This window comes from Solea solea, chromosome 8 (genome assembly GCF_958295425.1).
Source record: "Solea solea chromosome 8, fSolSol10.1, whole genome shotgun sequence".
In the NCBI taxonomy this organism is placed as follows: domain Eukaryota; kingdom Metazoa; phylum Chordata; class Actinopteri; order Pleuronectiformes; family Soleidae; genus Solea; species Solea solea.
Genome location: NC_081141.1, coordinates 6,523,144 through 6,543,527, shown reverse-complemented (window position 1 = coordinate 6,543,527; position 20,384 = coordinate 6,523,144). Strand labels below are relative to the sequence as shown.

The window sequence follows — 20,384 nt, the reverse complement described above, 5'->3', positions numbered from 1 at the left end:
AACGCACCTCCAATGCAATAAAAGCGCACCTTGCATGGATGTAGTGGAGCAGGAGCACCTTTTTAAATCGATGACACGACGAATTAATGCAGTTGTGAAGGCTAAAGGGAATCCAACCCGGTACTAGCAGGTGTGCCTAATAAAGTGCCCCCTGAGTGTATATATATATATATATGTCTATATGTATAAATAGCTGACATTATGGCTGCGATACTAACAAACTACACCACGGTGACATGTACACAACACTAACAACCACGGCGTGTCCACGGATAAACAGTCCACACAACACGGAACCTTTTCACCGTAACACAACGACTAATGTGCACTAAATAAACTTTCCACATCACAAATGACACATGCACAGCCTTTTTGTGTCAAGAAGAGAAAATAAAACTACAACACAACAACAATAATAATAATAACAATAATAATAATAATAATAATTTGGACTGAAGCCTACTGACAGATGCAGCACAAACGCAGCCGTCGACACAAACCGCATAAAACATTTACGCCGGGTGGGAAAAAAAAAAGTTACAGCTACGTCCACGAGCAGGGGAAATTAAAAGTTTCCGTACGTGAGAAAACCACGGCGTTTGAACGATAAACAGCAGATAAACACAGCAGTGCTGTCCGCGGTGCTGATCCCAGATCAGCGAGGCTGGAAACTGCTGCTGCTGCCGCCGCCGCCGCTGCCGCTGCTGCTGCTGCTGCTGATCAATGATTGAACTGAACAAAGGCAGAACGGGGATCAATTTCTAATAACTATCAATGCAAACAGCGCCGGCTCTCGCCTTCACGCTTACCCGAAACAAGCGACACACAGGCGGGCACACAGTGCGGAGTCTCCCCGCTGCAAGAAGAGGGCGAGAAACGGTGAGAATTGCACTAACCTGGAGCCGCCGTAGATCAAATTTCTTCCAATATTCAAACATCGATCCTACATCGGCGGCCATCTTGGGGGATATTGAGGAGATTTTTTTCAGCGGCTGCAATAAATACGTGGGCTGGATTTTTCCCCCCAACGTTTCACCACCAGCGGACCCACTTTAAAAAAAAAAAAAAAAGAAAACAGCAGCGAGTTCACGCTGCACGAAAGTCCACGGAAATGTTTGACAAGTCCGACAACATGTTTGTAGAAGTAAGAAGAAGAATAAGAAGGAGGAGGAGGAGGATGAGGAGGAGGAGGAATAAGAAATAGACGATGTTTTCTTTTCTTTTTTTTCTGGTCAAAGTAAAAAGAGCAAAGTGAATCCGCGGCTGTGGCTCGTGGACGATTGCACTTGATTTGGCTTTGGCAAAGTTATCGATACTGACGTAAACGTCCCAGTTTGATCGATAGCGTCTGGAAAAGGGAAAAGAGATGATGTGTTGATAGATTAGTGGAGTTGAGGGAAATTAAGCCATGCCTACTTTTTTTTTTCTTTTAAACCCTGTCACAATTACACACTTTTATAATTCTTACTTTTACATTTATATTTTTAACATATTTTTAAGTGTTATTGGTTTTTTTATCTATTACATTTTATGTAATATATTTTGAAAGAGATTGTATTATTGGAACAATCTACATACAATATTATATACATATATTAACAGAAATAGGTATTCTAATGAAGTGAAAAATCCAATAGTTCTTTAAGCGTGTGCTTTTTTATATATTTATTCAGGTTTTATGATCTTTTTTTTGTCATCTGCTTTTATACGCTCATGCCTGTTCTGTGTTCCCGGAATATTGAATTTCACATGAAATGAATCAAGTGACTATATTTGTCTGTATATTTTATGTTATTAATGCACAATATTATGTGAAGATCTTGAAGAAGATCACACCAGGTGTCACTCCTGTCATTTATAGTTATAATGTGTTATGATTATGTATAGTTGCATGGATTTATTAGTAGAAATCCACACCTGTGTGACTATGTTGATTTCACAGTATTTGTGCATTTACGTCGAATGTAAAATGATAATAAAAAAAGTATGTCTGTATAGATAAATAAATGACTTTCTCTGCAGATTTAACTCGGAACATATTTTGTCCGACTTGACAAAAACATGATGTTGCTCTTTACTCATAGTTAAGAAGAAGTGGTTCCTGTGGTCAGGGAGCACATGTGGAGGCTGCTGCTGCTGCTGCTGCTGCAGCAGCACAAGTGCCAGGTGCTCCCCCTGCTGACACCACAGTCTTTGGAGCAAGGTTATACAGCGTGTGTGCAGATGAGCACTGTGTGATTTGCTCCATTTATTACACCATTATCAGCGGGGTGAAGGTAACCGTCAACACGAGTGTTTTAGTCCACGTTGCTCTCCTCCTGACGCCTCCATCATGGTATCCCTCATGAAAATCAGTCCCAGGCAGAGAATAATATCCTCACGAGTCCATATTCTTAGCACCTTTGGGGAAACAATGACATTTCCCTGTGCCACAAACAAAAACCTAAGGGGAACGGGAAGGAAGACTATTAAAGTTTTTGCTTATTGCATTTCATTTATGGCTCGAGGCTGAGGCTAAAATGCTGGACTCAAATATGACAGCGACAGCAGTGGAAACCTGCTTTCACAATTGGGCCATAAAAGATAGTTTTTGTTTATTTTTACTGCTTTAATGGACTCGACCAGAATTAAACCTCAGTCAAATAATCTAAAATACACAATAAAGAAGCTTACAAATGAAATAAAGAAACAAACCACAGCTACAATTTGAAATTAAAGATGCGTCTTGTTAAAATATATGAGTGAAAGCAATGGTTAAGTCAAGTGAATTGATTTAATGATTGAATACCGACGAAATATCAACACTGGACGACTGCAGTTATACACACGTCAGTCAGAGCACTCACAAAAGAACATAAATGTAGAAGAGTGGTAAATATTATGCGGTACATAATTTATGAATGATTTTTCCAGTGAAATCAGCGGTTTCCATCTGTCTGACCTGATTTCCTCTGCTGCACATACACAGGCCTGTCGTCACATGGATCTTAGCTGATTATTTGCTGTACTCAATAGTTATTTACAAGGCATAGTCTATAAAGCTAAGAGAGAGGAGGAAGAAAAATACAAACGATTATAACCCCCCTCTGGTTACAGCTTGGTGTTTATTAAAAGTCTACTTTTAGAGACAGTTATTATCTCATGGGCCAAATATACTTGCATGGTGGACCAGATTTGGTCCGCGGGCCTTGAGTTTGACACATGTGGACGAGAGGATTGATAAATGTAAAAAGAATGACGTTGGTCGTGGTGAAATCTTCTGATTAAATAGTCAAATTAAATATACTATATTCTTCTGCAACAACACACACAAGCAAAAACAAAAAAAGAATGTAAATGACACTGAATATCGCAGCTGCAGTTAAAGCACTTTCCTCACAGAACAAACTACTGTGTGATGGGTCATTTTTCTGACCTTTGAATCCTCCTTCACTCAAAGTTAAGCATTAATACAAGCTGCCATTTGAGAAAAAGGATGTGATCGAGCACATTATATAACGATCTAGTTTCCCTTATGTACGGTCACTTTCTGTGAAACATGCTTTTAACAGGAGGGCGGGAAAGGGGGCCGGGTCAGCTGCTATGAGCTGAAGGAGACCTTGTCCGGGACAAGTGAGGACACGCAGCACATACTGTTTTCTAAATGGAATCTTTAACCTTGTCTCCATGGACAACTGTGAACACACACACACACACACACACACACACACACACACAGTAAAAGTGCATGTTATCGCAGATATTTGCAGCTGTTGCAAAGCCGAGTCCACATCCAGTCCAGAATCTGGTCTCCCTCAGTTCTGCATTTCTCATCAACAAAGCTCTACTGTGGGCCTTTTCCAGTGACCTCGCCGGCTCATTCCAGTTATTATATTAAAAGGCTTAATCTACAATGTGGTGGTTACTTCAAACGAGGACTGTGTGCACACAGAGGGGGAATTATCCAAGGGCAAGAGGATGATTGTTGTAATGGGGGTCACAGCAAGAAGGATTTCACTAAATGAGGGATTTGTTTTTTTGGATTTTACTGCAGTAAACACACCATAATCACACAAAAAAAGGATCCCATGCTTTGTTTATCGCATAGTTCTGCTCAAAGTGGACGACAACCACACTGTTTTTGACTTATTTTTGTTTAAAGGATACTTATAGAGGAATATACACTAAAACTATATCTATGTATACTCTTTGTGAGATAGAAATGGTCCTTGGACAGAGTCATTGACACACGAGAGGTCACTGACTCTGCAACTGATCATTTAGTAGAAGGCAGTGAATTTACATTTAAAACCGAGTCACCTGCACTTTAACTGCTTTGTGTCAGAAACGTACAAATGTAAAGATGTTACAACAAATCTGTCTGGTGTCATTTCTAGGACGTTATTACACTTGTTATTATGATATGGAGTAGGTTTGGCTCGATCATTATCCCATAATGTTATTTAGTACTTTTGTTTACCATGGGCATCGTTCCATGTGATGACTCGCCCATGGCCTTTGCTTGTAACTGGAGGGTTGCCAGTTGAAGTCCCCACCATGTAAGCCAGAGCAAGGCAGCCAGCCCCCATGGCTCCCCGGGCCGCTGCTCAGTATCTGCCTGCTGCTCCTAATTCTAGGAAGACAAAAGCCCATCTCCAGAGCAGTTGTGAGTGACACCCTCGACACAATCTAACCCCTGTTCATTCACTTGAACCTGAATTTAACGATCAATGTTTTCAATTAAAAACTCTCTGTGACAGGAGCGAGTGTTAATGGTTTACCTGTTAATTATGGAACTATGGAATTATGGAAGTGTTGCAGCTTTTCGAGTTCGACATTGTCCCTGAAAATACTTCTTTTTGCTTTTTTTTTTAGACATCGCCACAGCAGAGGCTCTTCCTGATGCAACCCTCCCCTTTCTCCAGGCTTGGCACCAGGACCATTATGGATGTGTCCCCCAGTGAGCAGTGGGGATTGGGCTACTTGCTCAGGGATATCCCAGCCTTCGACTCAAACCCAACAGGAATCTTCCACTTACAAGGTACCCTCTCTTCATATTTTTATCTAATAAATAAAAGTTCAAGTCATTTAACAAATTATGGATACATAGTTCTCGATCGGCACACAGGATGAGGACAGGTCTCTGCTCTGACTGCAAGCACATGATGTTCACCAGAATCATAAGTCAGGGAATTATAATTAGCCCTTATTAAATTAATTTTAACCTGATTACAGAGTGATATTTACAATGGGATGATAGAGTCGGTGCTGTTTAACGTTTGTTGTTACTCTCATGTAAAAAGCAGAGCTTGAAGTCATTTGAAATGCATGTTAAAATGTGATATATATATATATATATTATTGACACAGACAATTTCATTCAACTCAAACATTTTTAGTGGGTTGGTGATAAGTGGTCCATATAAGTGTTGATCATATCTTGTAATCTTTTATTATAAATATATCAACATTAAATGCTCCAGTCACTGCAAATAATTGATTGTAATGGTTCTACGTGTACAAAATAGAACAGGAAGAAGCAGCTGCGTCTTTATTTAAATTCAAATGGGCATTAAATGTAGAGACAAGCATGAGTTCATTGTGTGAGATACTTCACAAGCAGGTGTAAGGATGTTGAACGCTGTGGATCGCTAGCACTACCTAGTGGACAAAGTAGGTTAATGAATGTCTAAAGACTAAAATAACTCATTCTATTACTGTTAAACATTGTAAGTGGTTAACTGGGGCACAGTTTTAATTAAGGTCATTAATTATGATTTAACTTTTTAGTTAGTTTAGTTAAAAGTACAACACTAAAGTTGTACCTTTTTTTGTAAAATGGGAAATAAACAGATACTTGAATCAAGTTACACTCCAGACATTTCACCCCTATGATTTTCATCTGCAGTTCTTTTAAGGCTCAAATTACACTGAGTGTTCATTTCATTAGGTACAACTGTCACTCAAATAATCACACTTTAGACCATTTGTGAAAAACAAAACACAACATATCAATCCTTGAAGCAGGTGAGCTACAGCAGCAGAAGACCACTCCAGTTGTACCTAATAAAGTGACCTGTGTTGTCCTCTGTTCACAAATGCTTACTGGTTATGTCACTGAAAGTTAAGGTGATGTAATACAAGGTAAACACAGGTTTGTTGTCTTCTGAAATCACGTTAGAAGTTGTGAAGGAGAATATGTGTGAATATGTGGTCGTTTTATTAGGTACAGAGGACACCTGACGATCATCAGTTGATGAAATAATAATCATGTCACGATCAAAGTCTCCTTTCTTCCCCATTCTGATGCTCACTTTGAACTTGTCTACATGACTAAACACGTGTGATTGGCTGATTAGATATCTGCAATGACAAGTACTTTATTGTCTTTTTACTATTGTTTATTTATTGGCAAGATGGAGGCTGCGGGGACCCCTAAAGCTGAAGAAGATTTAATGGCATCACATTTCATTTGCTGCCACAAGAATAGCAGTTGCTAGTCATGAGGTTCCACACATGAAACATAATTGACTAAATACATGACATATTACAGGATCATGTGGTGACCCCTTTAATTCAAGCCTCTTCTCAAGTGCTATGAATATTTTAATAATCCAAATGTGGAAGTCGCTTCATCATCTTCATCATCTGTGCACACAAGGTTTCTTCAACTGCTGATCTATCTATCTATCTATCTATCTATCTATCTATCTATCTATCTATCTAACTATCTATCTATCTATCTATCTATCTATCTATCTATCTATCTATCTATCTATCTCAAGTTCTAAGAGCGAGCACATCACACCTGTGTTGCGCTGTGTTATACCTTTTATGTTTGCCTTTAAATCTGTAAAACACTTGGTAAACCTTTAAAAATGTGCTCTAGAAATAATGTTGACTTAACTTAACTTAACCACCACAACTAAGTACCTAACCCTAAACCCTAAAAAGAGAAGTTTATACAAAAAAGATATAAGTGCACATGTGCAAACACACACACACACACAGTGCCACAGTGTGTAGTGGAGCAACAATAGTGTCTTTTTCAAAGCAGCCATTGTGGCCTGTCATCATAGGAAAGCACAGCTGCTGCTGATAGCTTTGTGCTCAGGTTCAAGAATCCCAATAAGACAAGACAGTGTGACAGTGAGCCAGCAGCAACAATGGCAGGACCTTGAAAGTGAAAGCAAAATGGAATTCAGCCATGGCGTCGTTTAATGCGCACCTGTGCTTTTCACACGCGACAAAAGGCCGGGAGGAAAAACACGGTGTGTTTGAACAAATGAATATTCTTTTGTAAAACTAACTGACTTTGTTCTAAATAGAAAAATCACTTTGACACATTCCTTTTCTCTCCACTGTCTTTGTGATGTTTCTACTGAGTGGCTCAATACCACATGTTTGTGTCCCATACTATTCCAATAAGTCACAACTTTGAATTTCTACCAATATTGATATGAGTCTGATTGTGTGTTTGAACCTCTTTTAACAAAGCAGCTGTTAATATGGCTTCTGTGGGAAAACCTTTGGAATGACTAGGATTGTTTTTAAATTGAGTTAGTTTAAATTCGTTTTTAGAGTGGGTTTGCTATTATTTTTTTATAAATGCTTAGTTTTAGCGTTAGGTTTTTGCCAGGTGCAAGATTCAAGAAGGTCCTAATAAGTACTGTGTGACATTAAAAACCAAGCAAAGATGCCATTTTATGTACGTATTAGGGCAGATGAACAACCGTCTCTGAAACCTCTCAAATATAACAAGAAATAACCTGAAAATGTTAATGTAAAATGTAAACATCAAATAACCAACAGACTTAAGACACACATTAACATAAGAAACATGAATAAAAATTATAATAATAATAATAATGATATTATAATAATAATAATAATTAATAAATAACCCTCATGAGACTCATCTACTAACTGCATGAATGTTGTGTTTAACTTTAGTAGCCTTATGTCCCACATTGTAAACAAAAACATGAGAAATATTATTAATAATATTAAATGATGAGCCCTTTAACACACTACATAGTTTGCATTTGTTGGCCTGTTTTTGAACATTGAGACAAAGACTCCAAATAGGTATTTGTAAATCTGTTTCATACTGTTCCGATTTCAAATTTAACATTTAACATTTACAACTGCAGTGTTTTCTAAGTAATACATTTAGTTTTTCTTCATTTCAAACTGTTAAATTGTAAATAACTGCCAGATATGGGCAGTTATTCTGGAAAAAAATGGACAAAAGCACTTAGTTACAGGACATTTTCTGGTCCTCTTATGTTAGGTGGTGTTAAAGGGTTAAAGTCCCATGTTATAATAGGAGTTAGCGGTGGGGGGATAAGAGCCCAGAATGGCCTAACATAAGAAATGAAACATTTTTTTCTTCCTCAGCGTGCCGTGCCGTTCATGAAGCTTTAGCTAACTGTTCCATTTACTGTGCTACCGAGAAAGCGAGTCCCAGAGGAGCACTAACGCGACAGCTGGATGATGGATCCCATCGAGTGCATGTGTCACTCAAACACAACTGTCCTCTCTGAGCCAAAGCTATGTCCTGCTGTTATTCTGGGGTCTCAGTAATGGGGCATGTGTGTTTGGCTGTTATCCCCACATCTCATGAACTCTGACAATGGAGGCTGACAATGGTGAGGGAATAGTCTTCTTTACCTGGGACTCTGCCTAAACAAGGCATGGAGTATTTATAGAGCTCATGCATGCACCATTGTTCCAGGGTGGGGGTCACTATATTTACCCCTTGTTCTGTGTGCGGCTGCATCATAAAGCAGCAAAGACACTGTAGTTATCATCCAGCTACTACTGAGACATGGTAAGTCCACACACATTTCATTATTATTGCATTTACAGGGTGCTGAATATATCAGATGATTACACCGTGTACTGTCTTGGTATATGTTTTGATGAATTGTACATTTCGCTCCACTCACACCAAAGATAATGAATCAATAGGCTCTGTGTGGACATGTGTACGGACACTGAATACAGATCAGCTGAAGAGTCGTCAATAGGACGGCGCTGCGGTGTCCTATTGACGACTCATTGATTATTTCTGTCCCGCTACAATGATGACATTTTCAAAATGAGTTCGCAACTGTAGCGTGGGGAGGAAACAAGGTTAGGCGAGGGAACGAGGAGAGGACAGGAGAGGAGAGGAGAGGAAACAAGGTTAGACGAGGGAACGAGGAGAGGACAGGAGAGGAGAGGAGAGGAAACAAGGTTAGGTGAGGGAACGAGGGGAGGAGAGGAGAGGAGAGGAAACTTCTGAGGCCCATGTCGAGAGATTAATTGGTCAAGCTGGTTAACTCAATTCTTTTAAATAATCGGCTTATTATTAAGTAAGAGGGTTGTGTGGAGTTATATATATATATATATATATACATATATGTGTGTATATATGTGTATATATACACATATAAACATGTATGTATATATGTGTATATAATACTAACTTTTTTCTTTTTTTATAAATTTTTGTTGCCACAAACTTGATAAATGCTGCTCTGTCACTAAAATGATTGCGTCCATCTTAGTCATTGTTTACGTGTCACAGATAAAGCGACTGGTCCGAGCGCGTTTATCTACGAACATGAACAACACGAACAAAAACTATATTTCAATATAGCCACCATTTCGCCACAGGAAACAGGAAGTGACCTCTGCAACTTCGCTGTATATATTGACCGACTTGTGAGATGAGAGACCCGGCCAGAAAACATCAGCACATGAAAACACGCACAGTGCCACCTGCTGGCAGGGCCCGCACAACGCTGCTTACAAAATATGTTGGCCTTTACCAAGGCCCACCTGCAATATATCCCCAGCCCACCTGTGGGCCACTGCCCACACTTTGGGAAACACTGTTGGCGTTCAACACAAAACAGCAAATTCTGCCTCACTTCCCACGTTCGCACGGATCCTCTTACAACAACATGGATAAATAAAACGCTGCCGAGCCCCAGAGGTCCTGTCCATGACGAGATACACGACAGCTAATCCACAACACGGCTGAGACAGCAGCTGTGGAGAGGCAACATGGTGTCACTGCTCTGCCTCAGACTGTTTCTCACACTTCCCTGGCAGTTGTGTAAATAGATCAACGTAATCCTTTGCCTCCGAGGGATTTTTTTTTTGATCAAACAAGCCACAGTTTAGCATCCTGTCATTACCCCGGCCTGATGGAATAATCCCTCATGTGATCCTGGGACAGTAAGAGTGCAAATGGTCGACCACACCCTCCCCAGGCTTAGTCTGCATCCTCATAGAAGAGAATTAAATGCTCGAGTAGACATTTCCATATAAACTGACAGCGTTTGTAATCCTCCCTAATGAAAGCTCGCCTGTCAAGCAGCCTCTCATAAGTTTTTCATTATTATGAGCACATGAGTCACAGTATAACTGATAATGAGTGAAAGTGGAGCAGAGAGCCAGGTGATGACTGTGACATCAGTGCCAGATCTAATTCATACAACGTTGTCAAACCCCTGCAGTCGCCCAAAAAAGCAAAGAAGAGAGCGGAGGGAGCCAGCTCCAACGTCTTCTCCATGTTTGAACAGGCCCAGATCCAGGAGTTCAAAGAGGTCACGACCTTTCCTTTTATTACTTTATATGGTGAAGGCTTAACTGTGTTACTGCAAATAACAAGAGTTACAATTCTCACAGGCTTTCACCATCATGGACCAAAACAGAGACGGCTTCATTGACAAGAACGACCTGAGGGACACGTTTGCAGCTTTAGGTGGGAACGTTTATGTCAATATGTGTCTCTTCTTCTCTTTCATGTTTTCATACAGCTGTAAAGTGCAGTGTGCAAACTGAAATTGAATTCATTTATAATTATGTTTTCAAATATTTAGTATCAACTGCAGTGCATCATTGCTTTATATGAACATAATAATAATCGGCTCCATACAACTCTCTCTCTCTTGTCACCTGAAGGCCACCATAGTTTCTCACATACACATGGATGGGAAGTGTGAAGCAAAAGGTATTAACTTGGTTGCAATGTACAACTTCACCCCTAGATGACACTGTGTCATACACACTGCTCCTTTAAGTCCAAAAAATAATAAAAAATATAAAAAATTAAAAAAATTATATAATAATAAAATAATATTAAAATAAGAATCAATTAAAACTAGTCAGGAACATCATCGACAAATGTCTCTTAAAAAGTGGACGCAATAAGTTCATGAAACACTCCTTTAAGTAACTGAGACAAAGCAAATTTCTGTTTGTCCTTAAACTGAGTATATCCTCTGTTAATGTTTTTTATGAATTAATCATGAAAATGAGGATTAGAATATGCAGTAATGTGTAAATGATGTCTCTCATCCTTGTCCAGGCCGTTTAAATGTCAAACAGGAGGAGATTGATGATATGCTGAAAGAGGCACCGGGGCCCGTTAATTTCACAGTCTTTCTCACTATGTTTGGAGAGAAGCTAAAGGGTGAGTATTCTGTGTAGTCTGGGGTGTCAGTTTATTAGGTACACCTGACTTAAACTAATGCAGTCTTATTCATCCAGCCATCCATTCAGATGTTACTTAATCATCATCGGCAACAAATGCTCTGAAAGTGCAGTGACAAATTAGACCAGTGGGTGGCAGTAGAGGTTCAGATTGTATGATGCAGAGCATGTAATAATGTGAATGTAAAAAATTCTGTCATTATTGAAAATATTTTTTAGCAAATAAAACAACAACAAACAAATCCTTAAATGTGACTTTTTTTTCTGGTTTCTTTGCTCCATAAAACAAAACGAGATTATCATTTGGGTTTGCAACATTTTTTCACCTTTTATATCAAATAATCAACAGATTCATCAATTACGGAAATAACCATTAGATGCAGCCCTTATATGTATAGTCATACATATTGTATCATGAAATGAATGCAATGAGTTGCTGACATGTGATTGGCTGGTCAGATATATGCGTTAAGAAAATCTAATAAACCTAATAAAGTGGCCAGTGAGTGTATAAATATGTGTTTCTGTTGTCAGCATATACCACGAACATTATAATCTTCTTGAACATGGTGTGCCTAATAATCTGACAGATGAGGATAAACAAATTTAAAGAACGTATGTTTGATGAAATCCATGCTGTTGCTGTGCAGGCGCTGACCCAGAGGAGACCATTCTCAACGCTTTCAAAGTCTTTGATCCTGAGGCAAATGGAACGTTAAAGAAAGACTAGTGAGTAACTTGCTGGTGAACGTTTACTCAGAGACGTGAACGTCTTGCTCATCACCATCATCATGATCACTGCTTGTCTTTACAGTATCACAGAGATGCTGACGACACAGGCGGACAGGTTCTCACCTGAGGAGGTCAGAACTCTCCCTCTGATGATGTCACACCAGTTTGTAGAATTTACTGCACATTTTACATGTTACATCTGACTTATTGTCCATAGATGGAGCAGATGTTTGCAGCTTTCCCTCCAGATGTAGCAGGGAACCTCGACTACAAGAACCTGGTCCATATCATCACACACGGTGAAGAAAAAGACCAGGAATAGAGCTGGATGATTCAATTCTACACATGAATAACAAGTGTGGTGTCCCAATTTGAACACGCAACAGAGCAGAAACAAAGCTAACTATTTCAGGTTTAATGATTTTATTCTGAAATGTGTATGGATGTATTAATTATATATTAATTATTATTATTATTATTATTATACACATGTTTTGGTGTATGTTATTGCACTATTAGACTATGATGAAATCCCTGAAATTAAAGGTTGATATGATGACGGCAAAGGAAATGTTCAATGTGTTTTAATGTGAAAGAATAAAGGAAAGTAGCAGCAGTGACGGATAACCGGTGAAAATATCTGTTATTCCAGTTTTCAGTCTGGTAACAAAATGTCAGAAAACTGTGACAAAAATGGGTCATGGAAAATCAATACTTTCAGAAACAAAGTGTACATTTCTAATTTGCTGTAAGAAAAACAAACATGTGTTTTATTTTTGACCAGACAAATTTGCACCATGTCAATAACAGTTGGTGGAGTCGAGGGTTTAACACTTGTAGAATACTTACTTTAATAATAATAGTAATAATAAGTATTATTAGTAGTAGTAGTAGTCGTAGTAGTAGTAGTGATACAATCACAAGGAACTTGAACATGTGCATGAATTTCAAAGGAAAATACATGCACATGTTCATTATTATTATTATTATTATTATTATTATTATTATTATTATTAATTATGATAAAAGGCAGATGGCTGTGGAGATAAAAGACATCTTGAACCATGTTGGTACATTGAACTAACAGCCAGATGGAAGCGACTCAGACTCAGGTATTATCTTCCTGTCTCTTTTGCTCCTTTATATTTTAGGAAATATGTTATAATAAAAGATAGTCATTTCATATTGAACAATATTAATATAATATACATAATGCTGTTCGTGTCTTATTGTGAACATTGACAATGGTATAACCATAGTTTCTTTTTTACGGCTGAGCACAGAAATGCTCCCAGCAACTACTTAATAGCCTTAATATCTGTTATTTTCTCTGTTTTGTTAATAGTTTCACACCCGTCTTTTAATAATTAAGTAAATGACCTGACGTTTCCTATCTTTTTCCATTTGTTCATCTTTTTTTTTTTTTACATCTCACCTGAACAGTTGAAGACGTGTTTTCCCCATCCAGTCCTATAGGGGGCAGTAGCAGTGCGGCTAGCAGCGACAGCCTCCTTGAACCGCTAGCTAGCTGCACAAGGTGCGGCAGAGACGGGACACCAGCATCGCGGTTGACGTTTATTATTGTTGTTATTTTTTACTCTGCGTTTCACAGCACAAACCAATAGTAGATGTAGATATTTTCGATCTGCAATGTTAAAGTAGTTTAGTATATTTCCCACAACGATAAGCTAAAGATAAGCAGGGTCACACAACAGCTTCACCCTCAGCCGGAAAAACAGCGAAGCTAACGCTAGATAGCTAATGCTTGGATAGCTAGCGGACTGGACTAGCTCAAACGCTGATTTGACCGAGCAGGTTTTTATTAACGCCAGTGTCGCAATGGCTGATGTTGACAAGCTCAACATAGACAGTATCATCCAACGTCTTTTAGAAGGTAAGGAAATACCGAATATTTTATTTGAATGCTGATGTGACATATGCTAACAGGCGGTAGCGCCGACTAAAGCTTCGCTGGCGCATGTTTGTCAACATTTTGTTTAATAACTAGCCTAGCTAACGTCATTTATTATTCTATACGGGTAGTTATGTTCTATCAGATGTGTCTCTTGGGTTGAAATGGTAGTGTAGTCGCAGGCCATAAAGCATCACGTACTTGGTCAAATACACACTGTATTACGCGCACACATTCACATTGTTGCTGCGCATTCCTGCATCCCCGCCGCGTGAACGCGCACAGTTATAACAGAAACTGTCAGCCGTTCTTTGCAATAATATCAAAACTGCAGGGCTCTCCAACCTTCTTTTCTTCTGAGAGTCACTTTGACAAAATGAAAATGGCCGAGAGCTACTCTTTTAACCATTTATTCTCACATTTCAACCCAAACAATCTGAATGAGCTTGTGTTGCCCGCACATCCAATTTCGATGTCCCCAATTCCTATTTAGCGATAAACGTAAGAAAAATAAATCCATGTGCATTTTGTATGTCTGTATGCACTTTTAAATTAAAAATCTACTACCAAAACATGTTCAGCTGTATGACGTATACTGGGTGTTTTCATTCAGTGGGATGACTGGCACTGCATGGAGTCAACAAGAGAGCTGTAAGCTGGAGTGTATCCACTTAGCTTCACTCTTATGGGGTCATTTAAATGTTCATCTGACAATCTTGTTCTAAACTTTGATTTGATACACACACTTGCCGTTTTTTGGCATCTTACTGGTCATTGTTGGTGCCTATCTCACAACACCACTCACTCATCAAGCTGACGGCAGCGCAACTGTTTTAACAACTAATTGGCAAATAATAAAAAATTTAAGCAGGTTTGTGTTCCATTAGTGAAACCTTTGGCGGAAAGACTGGAAGCTACTCGTTAAAGCAACAAAATAAATATACTTTGTCTGGTTTGCCAGTTGTGATGATTTATATCTAAAGGCAAACTCTTTTCTGTTCTTGATCCATTTTCTGCTGTGGTTAGCTGAAGGCAACTGGACTAGATATTTCACCTCTCATCTAAGCGGAGTCTTCCGTTCTGACTAAATGGTGGAAAAAATATTTATTTAAGTTAAACAATGCAAAACAAGTTCCTCCCTCTGACCCAGTTTCAGGTTGTTGGTTTTACCTGAGTCAAGGTGTGACAGTGGGTCATCAGGATTACCTGAGTGATGGAGTCTGCTATTGTGTGCTGCTGGAGTCTCTAATAAAACACTGGGCAGGATCAAACACCACATCCTGGTACACTTCAAACCCTGTAACACCTTAAGACAGAAATGTGTTCATCCTAAGGACAAACGCACACAAAGTAGACACTAACTGAACAATGTGGTTAAGGCAGTGCAGGAACCAAACAACCACTGCATAAACGGATGGCACAGCACAGAAGAGCAAACTCATGTAGACAAAACTCTGCTGTCCACCTACATCTGAGGGACAGGGGACACTCTTGAGGATGAGGATGTTTGCATTTTGGGAAGGGAAGACAGATGGTTTGGTGAAGGAAGCTATCCATGTTAATGTAATGTTTTTGTTTGCCAAGATGAATGTTACATGTGTGAAAATCACATTAATAATGTAAAGCAGACCAAAGTACAACATAGGTAACACTATTTGAGCTCTAAATTGGGGAGAGGTGCAATAAGTGTCCAAGCCATTATTGATGATACAATGTGAAATTCAAATGAATCACCTCAAACTACAACAATACAATACAATATAAAGAGATGATTTGTAGGTCAAATAGTGTTTCCCACATTGTATTTTGGACTGTTTTAGCTTGCATTCTGTTAATAATGTTACTTTCTCACTCTGATAACTTTTACAGTTATCAAACTATTAACTTACCATAACTGGCAAACCTGACAAAGTAAATTTTTTCATTTTCAAGCTGAACTTTGTACTAGAAAATACTTCAAAGAATTACTGTCAGTATAATATATACGTATGTATATTTTGCTTAACGGGACTTTGTTTGATTTTCTTGTCGCAGTCAGAGGAGCAAAACCTGGCAAAAATGTGCAGCTCCAGGAGAATGAGATCCGTGGATTATGCCTTAAGTCCAGGGAGATCTTTCTCAGTCAGCCCATTCTCCTGGAGCTGGAAGCTCCTCTCAAGATATGTGGTGAGTAGTGAGGAAGATTTTTTGCTTATCCAGATGTATTTTATATTGGATTTGAACCGCTCAAATGAGAAGCTCTGCTGCCGGTTTCAGGCCATCTGAGTTCATTTTACACTTTAAATCCATGGAGAGCGAGCAGTATGTTTCAGAACCTGACAGACTGAATATATCTGACCCTTATAATACCCCAGGGGTTTGTCACAACTGTGGAAACAGCCAGGATATTATTCCAGACCCATAGTAACATGACATCTCCCATGTTCTGATAAACTTTTCCTCCTAATGAGGTACTCTATGTACAATGCCTGAAATATAGGTCTATCGATTAATGGACTTTTTTGGGGACTCGAATGATGGCGTATTTTTTATCTAGTTTAGTTTTGTACGTGCACTAATTTATCTTTGTCCTACAGGAGACATCCATGGGCAATACTATGACCTGCTAAGGCTGTTTGAGTACGGAGGCTTCCCTCCAGAGAGTAACTACCTGTTTCTGGGAGACTATGTGGACAGGGGGAAGCAGTCTCTGGAAACCATCTGTCTTCTGCTGGCATACAAAATCAAATACCCTGAGAACTTCTTCCTGCTGAGGGGAAACCACGAGTGTGCTTCAATCAACAGAATATATGGTTTCTATGACGAGTGTGAGTTGTGTTTGCTGAAATGTGCTGTACTATTATCACTTCCACAGATTTGTATTTTTGTGTAGCAAATGAATGTGTGGTTTCATACACAGTAGAAGAAGTGTAATTATTGGAATCTACTTGGTCTGTTTGTTTCAGGTAAACGAAGGTACAACATCAAACTGTGGAAGACGTTCACAGATTGTTTCAACTGCCTCCCAATTGCCGCCATTGTTGATGAGAAGATCTTTTGCTGCCACGGAGGTAGGTTTTCATAATTTGTATATTATCATGTTTCCCAGACAGATCTTGTGTCAAAGAATTTTTTTTCCAGCCACATCAACTGACCCTCACTCCAGTCCAGTAGGTGGCAGTAATGCACCTGTAAATTGGTTAGTTTTAACAGCAGCTAGCATGACCGAGTATAAATCCAAAGTTACAATAGAATATACCCTCAACACTGAAGTCATTTGTGTGGCAGCATTTCAGACACTGTAGTAACTACTAGTGGATGCACAGTTATCATGTCCAAAGAAAAGCCAGTCGTTTAGATTAACGCATGTTTAGGGATTTTTAACTGATGTACAGTTTGTCATTGTTTGGTTTGATTCTTCGCCGGCAGTCTGTTGATGTCACATTTTAGTATCGGCTCATCTGCTTGGAAAAAAATCACCAGGTACCAGATACTATCCTTAATAGAAATGCAAAGAAACCGAGTGGAGTTGAGCCATGCCATGCTAGAACTGTATAATAACAGAGGACTCCTCCACTTACCCTTCCTTTTCCCATGCATATCGAGAAACTACAGAGGCCTTCATATCGCAGAAAGGATGTTTTTTACTGCTCTGTAAGATGACAGCATGCAGACATAAAGGCCCTTGTCAAATGTACATGCACAAGCTTAGTCTATGAATATAATTAAATTTCTTGCTAAATGTTACACCCTATACCTTTGATGTCAGCTGTTCTCATTTGTAATTTTTTTTTATTTGTGGTTTTCAGCTGACGTAGGCCTCAAACATGTGCAACTGGCCCTGACCTCAATATCACTGTGTTTATTTGTACTGTCACTGCTCTTGTGTTCAGGACTGTCACCTGACCTTCAGTCCATGGAGCAGATCAGACGCATCATGCGCCCCACTGATGTGCCGGACCAGGGTCTGCTGTGTGATCTGCTGTGGTCTGATCCAGATAAGGATGTGCTGGGCTGGGGAGAGAACGACAGAGGCGTATCATTTACCTTTGGCTCAGAGGTGGTGGCCAAGTTCCTACATAAACATGATCTGGATCTGATCTGCCGTGCCCATCAGGTAATCACAACCTGCACATTCTGTAATGTAGTGATGTGGGGAAACTCTGGACACTGATGCTCTATAAAAAAGAGATACAATTATTGTACAGTTATCATTTGTTCAGTGAGTGTCCTTTGTTGTTTAAACCTGTGTTTTTCTACTTTCCCTTTGCCACTTGCAGGTTGTTGAGGATGGATATGAATTTTTTGCAAAGAGGCAGCTTGTCACTTTGTTCTCCGCTCCTAACTATTGTGGGGAGTTTGACAATGCTGGCGCCATGATGAGTGTGGATGAGACCCTCATGTGCTCTTTTCAGGTAAGACCTCAGTTGTGCATTACAGGTGTGTGGGGGGGGCGTCGGTATAGTGAAATATCGCAATGTTTTGCATGATTATATATCGTTTTTTTAGCATATACATTTTTAACTGATGTTGCAAGTTTAATGCAACATTAAACTTTTTGTGGATTAGCATAAAAACAAATCTATTGATATTTCAGTGCTCGCTCTCACTAGAGCTGTGTGAGTTTATCACAATACATGATTTTGCAGATATTCGGTAAATCGCAATATCGTGATCATATCTTGTTGTGGCGATTCCCACCCCACATCGTACAGGCTGTTACAAACAATTGAATTATTGTTGCAGGGAAACTAGACGCATGCTAAAGTTGTTTGGTATGTGACAGAAGGTCGTCAGGAAAACACCTGACTACACTTGATTCCCTTTAGTGTTTGTTTGTGGGTAATGAACAGCTTAACTGCATGGTACATATTTACTTGTACATTTGTGTTTCTATTTTGGGATGCGGTCACTTTATGATTTGCATTTTTGCATCTTTTTGAAATGAGAGATACAGCATAATCTGATTTTTTTTTAAATGTGATAAATTGGTTAACATTTGTGTCTCATTCAATGTTTGCAAATCTTTGTATCCCTTGTGTAGATTTTGAAACCAGCTGAAAAGAAGAAGCCCAATGGCAGCCGTCCGGTGACTCCACCACGTAACATGGTGACCAAGCAAGCCAAGAAATGAGGGCCCAAATGCGGAGTCTCACTCCTCTGTTCTGCTTTCATCTTTCTGCATTTGAGGGATTTGTTCTCCTTCGTGCTGCCAATGCTGAAAAGATATCCACTCCTACACGATGAAAGCAAAATATTTTTGTTGTTTTGTCCACAGGGGTAAATTGATATGTCACCATGAAAACCTCAGGTGTTTTTGCACTCCATTTTGCAGCTAGTATTTGCCACATATGACTGTTCAATCAGGAAAAATGTAATAATATGGCTAATTATGCACAGGAATGCCTTGTTTGAAGCTGTGCACAATTTTTCCAGTTTTTTTTGTTTTTGTTTTCATGTCCTAATCGTGTGTCATCTTCTCCTCACTGTCTGTACTGAGGAAATAATAGTTATAAAACCTATGGAAAAAGTCACAAACACCTGTTTACTTATGTAAAAAATTATCTACAGTTAATTTGCAGTCGTGTCGTAGAACATTGACTCCACAATGCATCATTACATTTTTAAACAAGTATTGTGCTAAATTAAATGATTAAAAGAGCACTCTTGTAATGTTTAAATCTTTCTAATAAACTTTGAGTGTATTTTAGGGGGACGTTGGTGTCACATTGTCATTTGTCTCCTAAACGTTTTGCTTTCTGTATATAATATAGGGGATTTGTCCCATAAATGAAGCTGAAGGAAGGATTAAACTGCTCTTGTCTCTAGTATAACAGGCACATACAGTATTGTAAAAGAATGCTTTCACAAATATAAATTCTATGTTCATTTTAATCAATTTCCAAAATGTAAAGTAATGCCTTTAGTTCATGGAGCAGCCGCCTCGGCCCCAAAGGGCATTGACATAGTGCAATATGTCATTAGTTTAAAAACAAACATTGCGTGTGGAAATCAACAATCACTGTAATTGGTAAAACAAAAAAAGTGCTGCAGCACAGTAATAAAATAGATTAAACACTATACAGTATATATAATGTGTGTCCACAGCACCAGTCAGAAGTTTGGACAGTCAAATTCATGAGGTCGTCGCCTGGAATAGTTTTCAGTTGACTGATGTCTTGTCAACAGTTATTTTCTAATAATGAGTTTGAGAGCATCAGTTGGGTTAGTTAGGTTTGGTACACAGTGACTCCTGTTCTAATCCATATTATTGTATAGACTACTGCCTACA

The 20,384-nt window shown here is 39.0% G+C and overlaps 3 protein-coding genes across 4 annotated transcripts in view; 2 read left to right on the top strand and 1 right to left on the bottom strand.

Moving 5' to 3' along the window:
- Nucleotides 1-1,344, bottom strand: part of cux2b (cut-like homeobox 2b) — a 101,411-nt gene extending 100,067 nt beyond the window's left edge. Inside the window, exon 1 of one of the 2 annotated variants that reach the window (XM_058635773.1) lies at nucleotides 897-1,344. In XM_058635773.1, coding sequence (XP_058491756.1) covers nucleotides 897-959 — 63 coding nt within the window. In that variant the 5' untranslated portion in view covers nucleotides 960-1,344. The remainder of the gene's footprint in view (nucleotides 1-896) is intronic. The other variant, XM_058635775.1, reaches the window with a different exon arrangement.
- A 7,358-nt stretch (nucleotides 1,345-8,702) lies between these two features.
- Nucleotides 8,703-12,821, top strand: myl2b (myosin, light chain 2b, regulatory, cardiac, slow). Its single transcript, XM_058635772.1, has 7 exons — nucleotides 8,703-8,812; nucleotides 10,491-10,580; nucleotides 10,663-10,738; nucleotides 11,345-11,449; nucleotides 12,120-12,198; nucleotides 12,284-12,332; nucleotides 12,419-12,821. Exons 1-7 carry the CDS (start codon nucleotides 8,810-8,812, stop codon nucleotides 12,521-12,523), a joined length of 507 nt encoding a protein of 168 aa, XP_058491755.1. The 5' UTR covers nucleotides 8,703-8,809; the 3' UTR covers nucleotides 12,524-12,821.
- Nucleotides 12,822-13,639: 818 nt separating this feature from the next.
- ppp1cc (protein phosphatase 1, catalytic subunit, gamma isozyme) lies at nucleotides 13,640-19,808 on the top strand. Its single transcript, XM_058636992.1, has 7 exons — nucleotides 13,640-14,095; nucleotides 16,148-16,279; nucleotides 16,690-16,920; nucleotides 17,059-17,163; nucleotides 17,986-18,209; nucleotides 18,373-18,507; nucleotides 19,137-19,808. Exons 1-7 carry the CDS (start codon nucleotides 14,041-14,043, stop codon nucleotides 19,224-19,226), a joined length of 972 nt encoding a protein of 323 aa, XP_058492975.1. The 5' UTR covers nucleotides 13,640-14,040; the 3' UTR covers nucleotides 19,227-19,808.
- The last annotated feature ends 576 nt before the right edge of the window (nucleotides 19,809-20,384 follow it).